The 17,094-nt window shown below is 54.6% G+C and overlaps 2 protein-coding genes across 2 annotated transcripts; one reads left to right on the forward strand and one right to left on the reverse strand.

Moving 5' to 3' along the window:
* On the forward strand, positions 1–6,532 carry SPMIP8 (sperm microtubule inner protein 8; the record flags this gene model as incomplete). The annotated part of the gene is made up of 7 exons (XM_082677017.1): positions 1–271; positions 3,600–3,661; positions 3,887–4,061; positions 4,491–4,552; positions 4,765–4,829; positions 5,183–5,215; positions 6,352–6,532. 7 exons carry the CDS (start codon positions 1–3, stop codon positions 6,383–6,385), a joined length of 702 nt encoding a protein of 233 aa, XP_082533143.1. The 3' UTR covers positions 6,386–6,532.
* An 8,625-nt stretch (positions 6,533–15,157) lies between these two features.
* Positions 15,158–16,915, reverse strand: ZNF319 (zinc finger protein 319; the record flags this gene model as incomplete). Its single annotated transcript, XM_082677815.1, has 1 exon — positions 15,158–16,915. The coding sequence occupies one exon, from the start codon at positions 16,913–16,915 to the stop codon at positions 15,158–15,160; it is 1,758 nt and encodes a 585-aa protein (XP_082533941.1).
* Between the last annotated feature and the right edge of the window lie 179 nt (positions 16,916–17,094).

A 17,094-nucleotide genomic window follows, 5' to 3' on the forward strand; every position in this document is an offset into this window, starting at 1 on the left:
ATGGCCTGCATCATCAACCTGGTGCCCTGGGAGGACGGTTCCACCCATGTGTACGCATCCCCGGCCACCCTGCTGCCCGTGGCACGGCGGCGCAACAAGCTGGCCGGCGTGAAGCAGCAGCTCTACCACCCAGCCCTGCCCAGCCTGCGCCGCATGGACATGGACTCCGTCAGGGCCTGCCTTTCCGACGAGCACTGCCAGTCCACCACCTACTGCAGCAAAGGTCAGGCCACCTGGCCACCACCAGCCCCTTCGGGCCTTCGGGGATGGCGTGGGTGGTTTGGAGGAGAGAGATCTCGGAGGGAGAAACCATGAGTGGCAGGTGAAAGGGGTAAAGGGAGTCGCCCCAGCTCTGCTCCTCCCTGTCTGGGTATCCTCCAGGTCTGAGCCTCTGTTTCCTTATCAGTAAAATGGGGATGCTGACAGTGCCGGCCTGTCAGGGCTATTTTGAGATTAAAATGAGATAAGGCATGAAAAGCACTTGGAGTAGTGCCTGGCACGTAATATGTGCTCAATAATAATGTTAGTATTATTAATGGAGAGGGAACTGTGCAGAGGCCAACAGTTGCAGGAGGAGGAGGAATAATAATAGCAATAATAACAACTTCTGCCCAATCATCTCTCCCTTTGAAAAAGGAAGAGAAAGACACCTGTCATGAAAGAGAGGTGGACATGGGAGCCTTTGGGGTAAAAGGCCACACGGGGCTAAGGAAGAACCCTTCATCGATTGAGAAGCTTGGGAATGGAGATAGCGGTGCCACACAGACACCCACACTCACTCATTCCAGCACATTAATTAACTGCTTGCTTTGTGCCTGACACTGTGCCTGGAACAAAGGCGCTCCAGCTAGCGGGAACAGCACCTGCAGAGGCCTGGAGGGGAAAAGCTGCGTGAGGTGTTGGTGAACTTGAGGGGCGTGCTTAGGTGGGAGGATAAGGAGTGCGGGGGCAGCAGGAGCTGTGGCTGAGGAGGAGGACACAGCTCAGGGAGGGCTAATCTCAGGGGTCTGGGCTTCCTGGGGAGGTAGATGAGAACCTCTGAAGACTTTAAGAAGGAAGGAGGTCCGAGCATTGGGGCCGTGGGGAGTGGGTGACCCAGAGAGACTAGAAGCGGATGATGGGGAGGAGGGTGAGTGATTAGGACACTGGGAGGGACCACAGTCTTCAGGAAGTAGTGATAGTGTCTGGCCACAGGGGAGGGATTTGGAAGGTATTTAGGAGATAAAGTAACACGATTTGTACCAGTGTGGGTAGAGGGGCAAGAGTGAGGAGTCCAGGGTGATACCCAGGTTCAGACCCCGGTGGCAGGTGGAGTGAGGGTGTCAGAGACTATAGGGAGATCTCCAGAGGCCCCACAGAGACCCCTGCAGGGCCAGGATGGGAAACACAAATACAGGAAGTGGGTGGGGACGCAGTGGGGGGAAGGGGTGAAAGGTGAGGTGGAGTCCCAACACCCCCCTCCAAAGGGGAGCAGCTATGGGATCCTGCTGATACTGTGTGGGAAAGGTCAGCACAGTTCTACCAATTTCCTGGCTTCCAGGAGAGGCCAAGAGTCTCGATTTTTAGGGAGAGCTCTTGATTATTGCAAGTATGTTTTTAATAAAAGCAATGGAGTCACAGTTTCAAAATTCAAAATGCTGTAACAATGTACATTTTAAAAATTCTCACTCCTCCCCCGCCATCCCCACTTACAGGTAACCACTCTGAGCTCCTGCTGAATCCTTCCATTGTTTACTACTGTAAATACAACCTATTCTCTTCCTCCCCAACTTTTTTTATTAGGAACATATTCAAACATAGAGGAAGGTTGAAAGACTAATACTATGAACATTCATTACCTTCCACCTGCTTCAATTAATGTTTTGACACATTTGTTTTCATTCTCTCTCTCTCTCTCTCTCTCTCTCTCTCTCTCTCTCTCACACACACACACACACACACACACACACACACAGACAGACACACAGACACACACACACACACTTTAGCAAGCAGTTCCCAATGATAGAAACACCTCAATACCATTATCACATCTAGGAAAGTTAAAAATAATTCCCTAATATCTAATATTCAGTCCATATTAAAACATCCCCAGTTTTCCCCAAGATGTCCTTTATAGCTGTCAAAAAACTTTTGGAACCAGGATTCAATCTAGGATTGCACCTTGTAATTTGTTGTCATGTCTCTTGGATCTTAGTCTAAAACAGTCTACCCACTTTCCCTTTTTCCCTCATAATATTAACTTTTTAAAGAGTACAAAACAGTTTTATTGTAGAGGAGTCCTACACTGTGAATTTGAGTGACTGTTTCTTTATGGTGTTGTCTACCTTGATAGTCTATTTTCTGGGAAATAGAAGATAGATGTAGAAGCTTGATTGTAGAAGGTTTCACAGGTGTTGGAGGCCATATTTGCCATGATGGCTCAGAAGGAGGCACATAATGTCATTATCCCACTATTCATGATGCTACGTTTGATGACTTGGTTAGGTGATGACCTGAATCTATATTCTTCTTTGCCTCCAATCGTCTCAATTTTAGGCTTTAAAGCCATATAAAGGCATATACTCTTCTGCACCTTGGAAGGGTTTGAATCAAGAACTTCCTCTACTGATTTTTAATCAAGGCATAGTGAGGATGTATCATAGTTTATTTAACCAGTCCATTAATGACAGACTCTTGAGTTATTTCCAATCATTTTCTATTGCAAACTATGCTGAAATGGGTAAACTTTCTACCCACATCATTTCCCAGTTGTGCAACTGTGAAGTAGGATAAATTCCCAGAAGTGGGACTATAGGGTCAAAAGGTATGTGTATTTATAATTCCAATAGATAATGCCAATTTCTTTCCGTAGACTCGAATCAATTTATACCCCCCCCCCCCCGCTGGCAACATATGGCAATGGCCCTGTTTCTGATAACTGCACTAACTTTTGGATTCTTTCCAATCTGATATGAAAAATTGGTATCAATGTAGTTTGAATATGCATGCATCTTATTATGAATGAAGCTGAGTGTCTTTTCATAGTTTAGGGACCATTTGTATTTCTTGTGTCTGTGTGTGAACTACCTGTGCAGACTGTTTACCTATTTTTCTTTTTTTCTCTTTTTCTTCTATTTTGTTTTATTTTATTCTATTTTGTCTTGATTTATAGGAATTCTTTCAATATTAGGGAAATTGCACCTTATCTACAAAATAAATGGAAATATTCTTTTCCCATTTGTCTTTTGACTTTCCTTATGTTTCCTTATGTTGCCATGCAGAAGTTTATTTCTATGTAGTCCAAGTTATCAACATTTTCTTTAGGCTACCTGATTTTGAATTAGAGTTGGTAAGGCCTCCCCCACCCTAAGGTTATAAAGAAATTTATCCATGTTTTCTTCTAGTACGTCTATGGTTTCATTATTTTACATTGAAATTTTTTATCTATTTGGAGTTTGTTTTGTTGAATGGGGTGTGTTAAGTAAAAATCCACTTGATCTTAGATTTTTTTTAAGTTGTCAAGTATTTCAAAAACCTTTTAAAGCAGTGTGGACCAAACCTCTCCTGTGTGGGCCTGTGACCACTGGTGGACTCCTCCCTTTCTCTTTCTCCTTTAGATGACTTTGACAATGCCTACTTCACACTCCTCAGTGTCCCCAACAAATCCCTGCAGTGCTTGGTGAGTGTCCTTTGCCCCTGGCCCTGGGTTTGCTCTGGGGACCTGAAGGTCCCGCGTGCACCCAGCCCCAAGCACCTCGAATGCTGGGCTCTACTCCCACGCACTTCCTCAGCTACCAGCTTGGGACCCTACCCCCTTCGCATCTCCTTCAGGGGCTTCAGGAACCCCCTGGGTCAGATAGTTCAAGTGCCTCCCCCCGCGCCCTGACTCCCTTCGTCCTGGCAGGACATCACGGCGACCAGCCAGAGGCTCCGAAATAGGTGCCGCGAGGGAAAGCTGGCGCCCATCGCACCGGGCATCAACAGGGTCGACTGGCCCACCTTCACGCGCGCCATCGAGGACTGGTCCCGCTTCGTGTCCTCTGCCGGCGAATGCAAGCTGCCCTGCCCGAGCAAGAAGGGTCAGTCCACCGGCGGGCAGGATGCCTTAGTGTGGGAGAGACAACTGGGCCGCTGGGTCCCTAGAGCCCTGACCCCGAGCGCTGACCGCGGGCGGGAGTCTTCGGGGGTGGGCTCTGACAAAGACAGGTCTAGGAGACAGGAGCAGCTGGGGCACTCAAGAGCGGGCTGGACCCAGACAGATTGAGGTTCATAGAGACAGGGCTTGTCCTGGGGAGGGGGCGGGGCCAGGTCCGAGCCAGTGGGAGCCAGTGTGGTGGAGGTGGAGGGCAGGGTTGGTTCTGGGACTGACGGAGTTTAGTCCGGAGGGGGGACTGGTTCTAGGAGCAGGCGTGGGCGTGGCTTGATCTAGGGGCGGGGCTCAGGTAAGAGTAGGGGCGGGGCTTGCTCTGGGCTGGCCGGGGTGCCAGATATGGGCGCTCTCTCCGCAGTCGAGAGTTTCAGCGGCAATGCGGTGCGGTACTTGAAGCCGGAGGTGACCCAGAACTGGCGGGTAGGTAGGCGCACTGCTCCGTCCCTGGCGGGGCAGGGGTGGGAGAGAAGCGGCTAACACGGGGTCGGGGAGGGGGAGAGGAGACCGAGAGTAAGGTCTCCCAGTGCCCAGGGCCAAGATCCCCAGCAGAGAGTGCTGTGCGGGGCCTCGGCGGGGGAGTCCGTGTCCCCTCTACTCAGTGGACCCCCCCGCATTCCTCTGGCCCGCCCCAGTTCTGTCTTAACCAGAATCCCAGCCTGGATCGCTATGGACAGAAGCCCCTGCCTTTCGACTCCCTGTAAGTGACCCCACAGACCCCGGGGGCCCCATACCTGGCGGAAGGAGAATGGGGTCTTGGCTGCTTTCACCACCGCATACCTAGTGGCCCTTGAAAATGTGAGACCTAGGAAGAATTGATTGGCTCCAAAACACCACAAGAAAATTGCGATTTCAAAATGACTAAATATTTAATTCCTACCAAACGGAACATCCTGTCATCCAGTCCCTAGCAACTCCACCTTTCAGAGTGGAAGAGTTAAGGTGGGGCGAAGGTGCAGTGTAATCTTGGTGGGATGGCGCCTGCCGATGTGTTTGTTCCCAGAAAGGGTCACCCTTCCTCACCTCGGCCTCACCCTCCTCTCTCTTTTGCAGGAATGCTATCCGACGCTTCGGCTCGATCTACAGGTAGGGCTCCAACTGCAGTGGGGGGGCGGGGCGGGTGGGAAATGACCCCGACCCCACCCCACATTTGGCCACGCCCCCCAGTCGGGCAGCGCGCGGGCCCTCGTGAGGGAGGCGCCAGAGGATTGGTACCCTCCCGGATGATGTCAGGGGGGCGCGAAGGTCTTCCGCTGGAGAGATCTTCGCCAGGCAAAAGTGCAGCCCACTGGGAGATGGAGGGAGTAGAGTGCCTTTCCCTCCCGATTTGGCCCAGAGGAGGCCAAAAGGCAAAGACGGGGGTTAGGGGGATTGGGGGGGCGGGGTTACCTAGGAGAAGAGCAGGGACTGGAAGAGTAAACAGACATATAAGAAATATAATGTAAGGAGCCAAGAATTTGCCTTCCAGGAAGCAGGTGAATTGGTAAGGGCTGGGACAAGTGTTCCCAGGAGAAGAATGCAAGATATTCAAGCACCTTCATAATTTGGCCATCTCCCACCTCTCCAGCCCCATTCCCTACACTTCAGCAGTACCAGACTCCTGCGTGCAACCCAAACCAAGCAACCAAACACTCCATATCTTTGCTTGTGCTGTTTCAGCACCTACGTGATCTTTCTGCCTCTGCCTGGAAAACTCCTCCTTACACTTTAAAGCCCAGCCCAGGTGTCCCATTGTCCTTGAAGTCTTCTCTGACCTTCTGCCTTTCCCCTCCAGCTCCAACCCCCCTCCAGTTGGTCTCCGTATGTGCATCCCTCTCCATCTTAGAGCACACAGGCTATTGCATTATAATTATTGATGAAAGTTTGCCTTCTCTCACCCACCCTGTGCACACACAAGGGAAAGCTTTTTTTTTTTTAACTACTATATAATGCCTGCCAGAGTAGGCTCACTAAATGATTGAAAAGTGAGTAAAGCTCACGGGAGATAAAGATGAGGCAAACTGGAAGTGGGGCTCGAAAGTCAAACAGACCAGCCAAAAATATATTAAAGGTAATAGGGAGCCATTGAGGGCTCTTGAGCCATAGAGAGACAGGACAGAAGCTGTGTTTTCAGAGCCTCGAGGGCAGGAAGGTGGGTTTGGTGGGGAAGGCCTAGAGAAGGACAGCCTGATTTTTCCCCAGGACATCCTAGAGGCCCCCACCTCACCTGTTTCTTTCCACAGTCGTGTCAACTACCTGATGACCCCCTGGCGTTGATCTGTGAAAAGGAGGCCGATCCCCAGGCTGCCGAACCATGCCACCTCAGGGTCCCCAGCAGGACAGAGGGTGTATGGTGGCAGCACCGATCTCCCTAAGAGTTTAGCCTGACTGGAAATAAACCTTATGCTCCATAAGGAGGCACCACACCCGTGTGTGTGTGTGTGTGTGTGTGTGTGTGTGTGTGTGTGTGTGGTGCAGGGGCTGGGGGAGGGTCAGGACCTCAGGACCTCAGGATGTCTTGCCCTTACCTGCCTCCTGCCAACTCCTGGAGGACTGGTGGCGGTGGGGGGAGTTGGGAAAGATGTCTGGTGACCCCAGGTAGAGAATTAGGGTCTAGGCCCCAGGGCCCCGCCAGGGATGAGGTACAGAGGCAGGCCTGCCTGAGAATTAGTTTTCCTTTGTGACCCCGTTCCCCTGCTCATAACCCTACAACAAAGCCCCTTCCACCTCAGACTCTGAACTTGAGCCCTAAAGAGAAAAGAGGGGGCTCGAAAGGGATTTTAGACACCTCTCTCAGAAGCCCTTGCCATCCCAGTGTGTGCTGGGGGCCTCCCTGGGCCCAGGGTTCCCCTGAAGAAGTGGAATCAGGCCCTGGAGGGTTGGCCTATGGTCTCTATTCCCTGTGAAGCAACTGAGTGTGGAAGTAAGATGAGGTGCCCAGGCCCACTCAGAGAAGAAAGTTTCCTCTCCCCAAAGCACCGCCAATGAACATACCATGTAAGCAAAAAGTTATCTGCTCTATTCACATAGCTTCAGGACTAGCCCTCATCTGCCTACCAACCTACAGAAAGGAGGCCTGATGTGCTGGGGACAGCCGTGGGGCTCCTGCGCCAGGTCCAGAATAACCCTGCTCAAAGTTTTGGGCTAAAGAAGAGTGTCTCGGCGTGGCTGGGTGTTAGAGCCGCCAGCATCAGCATTTAGCTCCAGGACCTTCCAAATACCATCCCACCTGTGGCCAGTCTGCAAGGACAGACCCAGATCAGGGTAAATAGCCAACAAGCTCAAGAACTGTTTGAACAGGACTTCTGGTGCTAGGATCTGAGGCCTCAGGGATCCACGAACCCTCTGAAATCATGTGCAAAACCGTGGGTCCACCCACATGTGCATTTTCCATGGAAAGTCTCCTTGTTTTCATCTGATTCTCAGGCGAGTCAGTGCCCACAAAGGTTAGGAAACCCTGACTTACATCCTCCTCATCCCCTTCCACTAATATTTACTGAGCACCTAGTGGATGCAAGCCTGGTCTCAGGTGGAAGGAGTTTAAAACAATAATACCAGCCCCTCACCTCTGGACCCTGTGTTATACTGGTTAGAACACATCACCTCCTCCAGGCCTCATACTCCATAAGCACCCAGGAGAGTGAGCAGAACCAAAGCTACTCTACTTCACAGATGGGAAAACTGAGGCCCAGATCAGGGAAAGCCTCCAGCCAAAACCAGAACCCAGGACTCAAATTCAGTCCCAGCACTTGCCACAGTACTCACATATAGTTTGTGCTCAATATTCGTAGAATAAGTTATTTCCCAGAATGGGGGTCTTCTGTTCAACCTTGGGTAATAAACAAGGAAATGAGTTGTTTTGTTGTCTGATATGCAGACAGAGCCTGCCTTACAAATTCGAGGCTGATTTTAATTTCTTTTGGGGGTGGTGTTGGAGATCATCACCCTTATACCGAGGTGAGGGAAGGAGTTTGTCTCTCTGTCCTGAAGTATGGGGCTCTGCTGACAACAGGGCAGGAGACAGGAGCGTGGGGAGGAGGGGATGGGAAGTGGTAAGCAGATCAGAGCCCTTTCCTCCTTGGGGGCCTGTCAAGGAGGTATCCAGCTTCCTGCCATTTCATGCAGGAAGAAGCACTTTCCTCCAAGCCCAGGGGCAGTCCACCTGGATTGAACCTTGGGAAGCCATTGGCGAAGGCCCCTGAGGTGTGAGAGCCACATTCTTCAGCCCTGAGTGTCCCCTCCAACATGACAGCTCAGAGAGAAATAGATTTGCCCGAGGCTCATAGCAGAGATGCTGGAGTCCTGGCCTGTGTGAGACTGGGGGCAGTCAGGGAGCTCCAGAGAGCGTGCTGAGATACCAGAGGGAATCAAGCGCCCATGTGTCTTCTCGTGGCCCTGCTTCCTTGACACTGAATAACTGGACAAGTCCCTCTGGGAATTTGGCCCAGCAGACATTCAAGGCCTCGCCAGACCCCATGCTGGGTGCTGGGACACAGACCAGAAGGCTTGCCTGCCTTAGAGGTACTTCTAGTCCAGTAGGAGAGAGGTAAACCCAGCTGATTCAAACCTGAAAGCAGAAGGTGAGAATGTGAGCACACCTAGATCATGTTCCTCAAGCCTAGGAATTTGATTAGGTCCTTCCTCACCAGTTGTACACTGAATCCTAATTTCGTAGATATAAAAATATGTGCCCAAGAATAAAGGAAATACAGAGCAGACGTGCATTAACAAGTCTGATTTAGCATGCACTTGCTATTTTTTACGTGCAAAGGCGATGTATCAATATTAAGCACTTTGCAGTACCCAGGAGGTGGGCAGTTTTAGACCCATTTTACAGATGATGAAATGAACTCAGAAAGGCTAAATGACTGGCCCATGGTCACACAGCTGGTGATTGGCAGAGCTGGGAATTGAAGCCAGCCTGCCTGACCCCCTGAGCCTGTGGCCACCATACTCTACTGCCTTCCTGCTATGAGAGAGATGCACGCCAAGAGTCGGGGGGAAACCAGTGGGGACATTCGACCTGAGCTTAGAGAGAGGAGAAGATGTTCCACCAGAAAGTTCTCTTGGAGTTACTGGCAGTGGCAGAATCTGCAGGTTGAAAATCCCAAGAGATGGAGAGAAGCCACCCAGCCTGGGCCACTGTCTCCCGGCCTGGAAGTTCTCTCAGCCTCAGGGGGCTCTTTGCTCCTCATAGAGAGATCACAGTAGAAATCCTCCCTGTGGCCATTGCCTTGGGGACAGCCCAGCCTCCAGGACTTCCTGGCCTGATCCCAATCCAGTACCCAGGCCCTGGGCCTCCATGTGCTACCCCTACCCACAACGGCATCACCAGTCTCCTTGCTGTTTCAAACACCCAGGCTCCTGTCTGCCTCCTAACCTTTAGTCAACGCCTTCCTCCCACCTGAAATGCTTTCCCCATCTCTTCCTACCCAAACCTCACCCTTTCTTCCAGGCAGGCCTCTCTCAAATCCTCCCTTCTCCCCAATTCTTCCCCAAGACTATGAGGACAGGAACCGTAGCTGTTTCAGGGGGACTAACTCATAGCCTCTGGCCCACCGTAGGCTCTTAGGAAATACTGCACTCGCCGGCCCCTCTTATCTCTCTAACAGGATCTGGGACTCAGGAATGGGGCCTGGGGCCTCCCAGAACCAACACACGGGCGTGGACTAAATGATACAACTACTACAAAGTAATAGTTGTGTTTATTACAAAGTAACACGCAAAACACATACCCTCACCCTGGGGCTGGCAATGGGGAGGATCAGGGGTGGAGTAAGGGTCCTAGCTCAGGGAGAACGGGGTGAGGGTCGGGGAGGACTCTCACAGGTAATGTTTTGTACTAAATACCAGCAGCTTTGACATTTCTGACCCTACCTTTTGATACATGAAAACCTCAAAACTCTCTCATCTGAAGTTCTACCTTCATGCTCTGCCGCGCCAGCTCAGTGTCTGGCAAACAGCAGGTGCTCAGTGATGCTTATGGATGAACAAAGGCAGGAATGCAGACCCAGAGTGGGGATGGACACACACGCACAGTGCGGAGGGAGACCCCACGGGCCGCAGCCCACCTCCGCCCCTCCCCTCGACCTCCTTTTCAGGGCCCCGAAGGAGGACTGGGCATTCCTGCCAGAATCTGCAAAAATCAATAGCGGGCCAAGGCTTTTCCTGGAGGCATGACCTTCAAGGAACAAAGAAAGCACCGTCTTGAGGATGGGATGCGGAGCTTATCACAGGCCAGCCCGGCCCAGGCGCAGAGGCCTTGGGCAAGTTTCCAAGGCCTGAGCAGTCCATGGTCCTGTCTGGGGCCTGCTCTGGAGGAGGGATGAGGCTGGGGACTGGGAGGTCTGGGGGAGGCTCTCTATGGAGCTGCCTCTGCACAGATGGCAGGACAGAAAACGGAGGCTGCAGTCCCTCAAGGAGCTGAGAGCAGGCCCGAGGGCTGGCTGCCCCCTCTGCCTGCTGGTGAAGAGCTTTCCTGCTTCCATGGCCAGCCCTGGTGCCAGCACCAGTCCCGGCCATTGTTCCCGGCTTCCTGGCCCGCAAAGAGTGGGCTGGAGCCAGAGCCCCGGGCTTCAGTGGCTGAAGCTGGAGGTCTGTGGGCTCAGAGCCCAGGCGGTCCCACCCCGCTGCCTATCCCCCCACCTAGCCAGACCCCACAATGCCAGGCCTCTCTCATCACTAAGCGTACGGCTTTGGGAAGCGCCTGGACTTCTCAAGGATCAGCACAAAACACTTCCTCAGTTCTGCCCTGCCCATCTCATGGAGATGGTATGGGAAAGGTCTTGTGTAGCAGGGTGCGTGTGGGAGAGCCCTGACGCTCAGGTAGGAGAGCTAGGCTGGCTCCCTTCTGCCCCTGACCTCCCAGTCCTCTGCTTTCCTGAGTGGCCACTATGTGGCAAACACTCCACTCAGGTCATTTCATGGGACCCTCACCCTAAGCCCAGAAGAGAGCATTAATGGCTCCATTTCACAGATGAGGAAAATGAGGCCCAAAGAGGTCCAAAAACCTTCCCAAAGCTTTGGTGCTGATGAGTGGCAGAGGCGGGACTCCAGCCAGGCCTGACTGTTGTGCTCTTAACTACGACAGCACAGCGCTGCCACAGTGGTTCACGAGCACAGGCTCCACCCCTGGAGAGCAGGGTCCTCTCCCACTGCCCCCCTGGGAGGCCGAGCACAGAGCCAGCCGCACAGTGGGAGTCTGACAGAGCCGTCAAATGATGGGCTCCCTAGGGAAGCTGTCTTTGGTAGCCCAGCTTGCTCTGGCAATGACTTCGAGGACCCAGGAAAAGGGACCCCCATCCCACCCAGCAGTGCCTCTTTCCCCAGGAAGGGGAAATTATTAACTCCAGAGTGTGAATTTATGTCAGCCTCTCGCTCTCGCTCCTCTGGCCCTCATCCACATGTCACCCCTCACCCCAAGGTACCACGTTCTTCCCATCCTGTCAGTGGTTGGGGCAAAAGGAATGATTACCCGGAGATTAAAGGTGATAGTGCTAGTTTGTAGCCCTAGCCACAGCACCTGAAGTTCCCCCATGAAAATTCCATGCTCTAAGAGATGGGGCCTCACATCAGCTATGGGACACAGGAAGCGGTGGGGCTCCTGGGCAGGTAGGTGGGAGAGGTACCTGTGTGTGTGGCCAGGTACAGTGTGTGGCTGCTTAAGCCAGTTTGCGCTGTTCCTGTCACTTACAATCAAGAGAGACCAGAATGAGACAGGTGGGGAGCAGACTGGAGGCCGAGAGAGGCAGGAAGGGGAATAGGGGCCACGGGTTGATCCGGTTACCTTCCCAGAATCAGAGCGACAGGTCTCTAAGGACCCTTAGAGATCAGAGGTCAAGACCTCTGCTTCAGATGGAATCAAGACCCCAAGAGGAACAGAGCCTGCCTGTGATCACTTGTTATCAAAGGTCTAAGACCTGAGCCTGAACACGCAGGCCCCCAGGCCAGGGCTCCATTCATGGCCCTGGTTTTGGCCCAGGTGGGAGCCCCACTGCTTTGTGAGGGGAGGCAAGGTGGGGACAAAGGAAGAAAAAGTCATTGCACCCTCCATGTGGGCCCATCCAGGGCTCCTGTGGCCCCTGGCACACGCAAAACACCATCTGTTCAGGAAGAGCAACCTGAAGCTATAAAGCACCCAACACGTGCCAGTGCTTTCCAGGAGTCTCTGCGAGGTGGGTGGGTTTTGCCTAAGGTCACTGAACTAGAAAGGAAGCCAGGATTCAAGCCGGGCACAGGGACAAGGGGCCCTGGGCGTCCTCGCTGAGAGGTAGACGCTTGCACACGGCTTCTCAAGGGCAGAGTCCTCCTGTGGCCACACGTGGAGGGAGTAAGAGGACCATGGGGTCCTGATCACATCCGGGGTCCCCCCTGGCCTCTCCACTAAGACTTCTGCAGCCAGTTTTGAGCTCTCTGCGGTGTGGGTAGCTCCTTATCCTCTTTCTACCCTCACCTCCACCCCTACCTTCAGGGCAGGGGTCCCTCCTGACCACCCTCCACTGGCTCTCAGACCTGGGGGGAGTTGCTTCTACCTTCCTCTCCCCACCTCCACCCTTGCCTTTGAGAAACAGGAGCCTGAGTTGCAGTTGGCCCACTGCGGGACAGGATAGGGGACAGAAGAGGGGTGCAGGAAGGCTGAGATGCAGGCGGCTGGGCTGGACATGCAGATGGATCACCGTGCGACAGGGTGAGCAGGAGTGGGGTGAGAGCGTGTGATCCTCGGGGGCGGCGCCTGTAGGCTGCTCCAGGCAGACCCTGATTTTCCACAGGGGCTAAGCAAGCTCTCCTGCTTACCAGGCCCAGTGCCCAGCTTCTGACCATCCATGAGCTGCTGGTCCCTCACAGATCAGCTCCCTTTACAGGGGCTGCAGTTAAACCCCAAGGATGTCAAGAGGTCACAGCCCAAGGATCCCAAGTGTCGTGCAGTTGGTACCGTCAGCATCGTCACAGCTTCCCCACCAGGGCCGCCGTATGCGATTCCACTTAATTCTCACAAGAACCAAGCAAGGCAAGGGTTAACCTCCCCATTTTATAGATGAGGCAACTGAGTCCCAAAGAGGTTAAGTGACTTGCCCAAAGTCACACAAACAGAATGTTCAAAACATTCGAACCCAGCCTTATGTCCCAATCCCAAGCCTGCCACCCTGGACTGCACACCTCACTCCCTCTCCACGTCCCAACATTACCCTCTGAAGAATGACCAGAACAAACTGTGCTTTGGTCTGTGAAGGTCAATGTCTTTACTTCTAAAGCATACATTGGACTCACTATATATTAACATCAAAAGGGCTATCTAAAATGGAGTCATTCTTTTTAAAAATCCAAATTCTCACATTTTATATAAGATCCAAAATGACATGAAATTAAACTATACAGTGTTATGAACAGTATAACAACTGCTTTTAGAAAGCAAAATGAAAGAAAAACATTAGCAGTTGGGACTGTTGTCAGCCTGGGTTCCACGTCTTTTGAGGCATTGTGACTAAAGCCAGCACCGAGGGGAAGGACCAGCCCCTCTCTGCGGGCACAGGAAGGGAACCTAGGCAGAGGAGGGGGATGAGGGCTTTTCAGACTTCTGAAGGTGAGAGTGGGACAAGACAGGTCTCCCTGCTCCTCTGGGATCTTGGGGTGGGCACTGATTAAAGTCTCCTTTTAAGACCCAGGGAAGGGGGCTGGGAGAGGGTGGGGCAGAGCTGGGTTCAAGAGAATCATTTTGATAGTAAAGGTCTTCTGGCCTTCCCGAGGACAGTCCCGGCCATCAAGCAATACCAATCGACTCCATCTACCTACCGGTTTCCTTAACAACCCTCTTCCCCTGCCCACTCCTTATCCTGGACACCCTCGGCTCCATGAGCCTAGTGGGCAGCCAGAGACCTAGGGGGACCCTAGGAGGACCCGAAGGAGAACACTATGGCCTTGGAAGTAGCTGGATGTTGTCCAGAGCATCTTGGTAGAGCAAGACCCCTGAAGTACAGGCCAGCAACCAGACTGATGGGGGAGGGTGCGCATGGGCTGGGAGGGCACTGTGAGGTCAGAGGCGTTCCCATGGTCCTTTCACCTCCCCTACCCTGGGTACCCAGGCATGGTCTTGGCCCTGAAGCAGGGCTGGGGCGGCCTGATTAGGGCCACGCCCTTGAGGCTTTGGTAAGAGGGGTGACACTTGTTCCCATCCACTGGGAAGATCACAGGCTTGGCCCTGCTTCCTCCCAGGCACCAGGTGATCTAACAACCCCCTCTTTCACATCAGTAGTTCTGTAGGGCTGAGAGCACATTCCCCACCAGTGCTTGGAACCATGTCGCAAAGGTGGGAGGGGCACTTCCAAAACAGTGGGATTAGCCCTGGGTGCAAAGGCTGCCTTTCCTCCTTTCCCTGTGGACAGCACTGTCCCTGGCTGAGTGAGTCACAGGAGAACTTCTCTGCCTCCTCCCTTCTGGCTGGGCCAATTGTTCTCCAAGCAGACTGAGCCCACAGGTGTGTAGCACCCCTGTATGTCTCGCCTGCCAGAAACCTGGAGGATGCATCGCCCCTGGCTGAAGCTGACGGAGAGGCCGGTGGCTCACAGTTTGCCCTCCTGGTTCCAGGACTACACCACGGAACTGGCCTTCTCCCGCAAACAGCAACCTGAAGGGGGATGCCCTACACCCAGCTTACCTCTGGAGTCCAGCCCTTCTCCCAGGCCCTACCGTGACCCTCCTCTTTCCTAACCTATCCGATCTCTAATTAGGCTGAAAGGTCTGAGAAGGTTGGGCTAGCACCACTCCCTCGTTGGGGTGGAGAGAGGCCATTTGACTTCCAGCCTGGTTCCAGGCCCCCAGAGACAAGGGAGGCTGAGGTCTCTCAAGAGAGCGAATCCTGTAATGGGAAAGAGGTCTGTGGGGTCAGGACCAGCCACAGCAATCTGCCGCCCCCGCTCCCCACCCAGGCCTGTACCGGGAGTGCCAGGCACCCACACCCTCCACCTGCCCAGGGCCTCCCTCAGAACACCGAGCCGGGTGCAGGGATGGGTGCGAGGAGGCCGGGCCGGGCCTGGTGGGGGCCGCGGCGGGGACTCAGGGCAGGCAGGCGGCTACCTGGTAGGCGCCCTCGGCCGCAGCGGCGGCGGCGCTGTGCTGCGCGCTGTGCTCCTGCAGCAGGGCCACGTCCAGGAAGCGCTCGCCACACCATACGCACTTGAACTGCTGCTCCCGGGCGTGCACGCCCTGGTGCTTGTTGAGGTGCTCACGCTGCTTGAAGGCCTTGTCGCAGTTGGGGCACTTGTAGGGTTTCTCGCCCGTGTGCACCCTCCGGTGCCGCTGCAGGTCGGAGGCGTACTTGAAGCGCTTCTCACAGTCCGGGCACTTGAGCGGCTTCTCGCGGGCCGGGTCGCAGCGGTGCTGCACGAACTCGGAGGACGAGAAGAAGCGGCGCTCACACAGGGTGCAGCGCAGAGGCTTCTCGGCGGCCGAGCAGTGGGCCAGCTGGTGCTTCTGCAGAGCCGACGCCCGCTTGTAGGCCTTGTTGCACACCGGGCACTTGAAGGGCCGCTCGGCCGCGCCCGGCAGGCACTTGTGCCGCAGCAGCTCGGCCGACTGGTCGAAGCCCTTCTGGCACACAGGGCACTTGAAGAGGGTCTCGAGGGTGTGCACGTGCTGGTGGTAAAGCAGGTGGCTGGGCTGCCCGAAGCCCTTCTCGCACAGGCCGCACTTGAAGGGCTCCTCGGTCTTGTGCGTGCGCCGGTGCCGCATCAGCGCATACTGCTGCTTGAAGCCCATGGGGCACAGGTCGCACTTGAAGGGCCGCTCGGCGCTGTGCGTGCGCTCGTGCTGCCGCAGGTCCGACGGCCGCTTGAAGGCCTTCTGGCACTCGCCGCAGCGGAAGGGCCGCTCCCCGCTGGGCGTGCACGGGTGCTGCAGCAGCTCGGATGACTCCTTGAAGTGCAGCTCGCACACGTTGCAGCGGAACAGGTGGTGCTCGCCCGAGTGTGCGTACATGTGGCGCACCAGGTGCGAGCGGTGCTTGAAGGTCTTCTCGCAAACCGCGCACTTGTACGGCCGCTCCGAGCTGTGTGTGCGCTTGTGGTGCACCAGGTGGGACGACTGGCTGAAGCTCTTGTCACACAGCGTGCACTTGTAGGGCTTCTCGCCTGTGTGGATGCGCTCGTGCCGCGAGAGCTCCGACAGGTGCTTGAAGGGCTTCTGGCAGATGGGGCAGCTGTAGGGCTTGTCGGCCTGTTCTGCAGGGGCTACGGCGGGCGGAGGGGGTGCCGGGGGCAGCGAAGGGGCGGCCGTGGCCGCGGGCTCAGCCGCCTCGGCGGGCTTGTAGGTCTTCTCGCAGATGGAACATTTCACGAGGCCCCCAGTGCCGCTGTGCGCGCTGTGGTGCTGCGCCAGCGATGTGAGCAGCGAGAAGCCCATCTTGCAGACGCCACAGACAAAAGGCTTCTGTTCGGCCTGCACGCACTGGTGCTCCAGCAGGTCGGTAGCCTGGTGGAAGATCTTGAGACACTGCGTGCACTGGAACGAGCGGTCGTGGCCTGCCAGGCACTGGTGCTCATGCGGGCTGGACAGGTGCGCCAGGTCGTGACCGCACACGCCGCACTTGGGGCCTGGCTCGCCTGCTGGCTGCAGGGGCGCATGCTGCGGGGGCTGCAGGCCCGGGTCAGGCTGCAGAAGGATGCCATAGACGGCACAGCCCAGGGGGTTCTCAGCTGTGCCTGGGGTCAGTGTGTGCTCGGCCAGGGCCGGCGGTGGTTCTGCGTGGTGTTGAGGCTGCGGCGGCTGCGGCTGCTGCGGCTGCGTCTGCGGTGGCTGCTGCCAGCTTTCCGACATGCTTGGGAAGATGAAACAGGGTTTGGAGAGTAATGGCTTCAGTTTCCCCGCTTAAGATGACCCACACCAGAGAGAGAAGCTGCCCAGGATCAGGTATGGATGAGGACCTCAGACAAGGCACAGAGAGGGGCTAGTCAGGCGGCCCAAGTCATTAACCAAGACAGACTACAAGGCTCTGC

The sequence above is a fragment of the Grampus griseus genome (genome assembly GCF_964374135.1).
Source record: "Grampus griseus genome assembly, chromosome: 19".
Classification (NCBI taxonomy): Eukaryota; Metazoa; Chordata; class Mammalia; order Artiodactyla; family Delphinidae; genus Grampus; species Grampus griseus.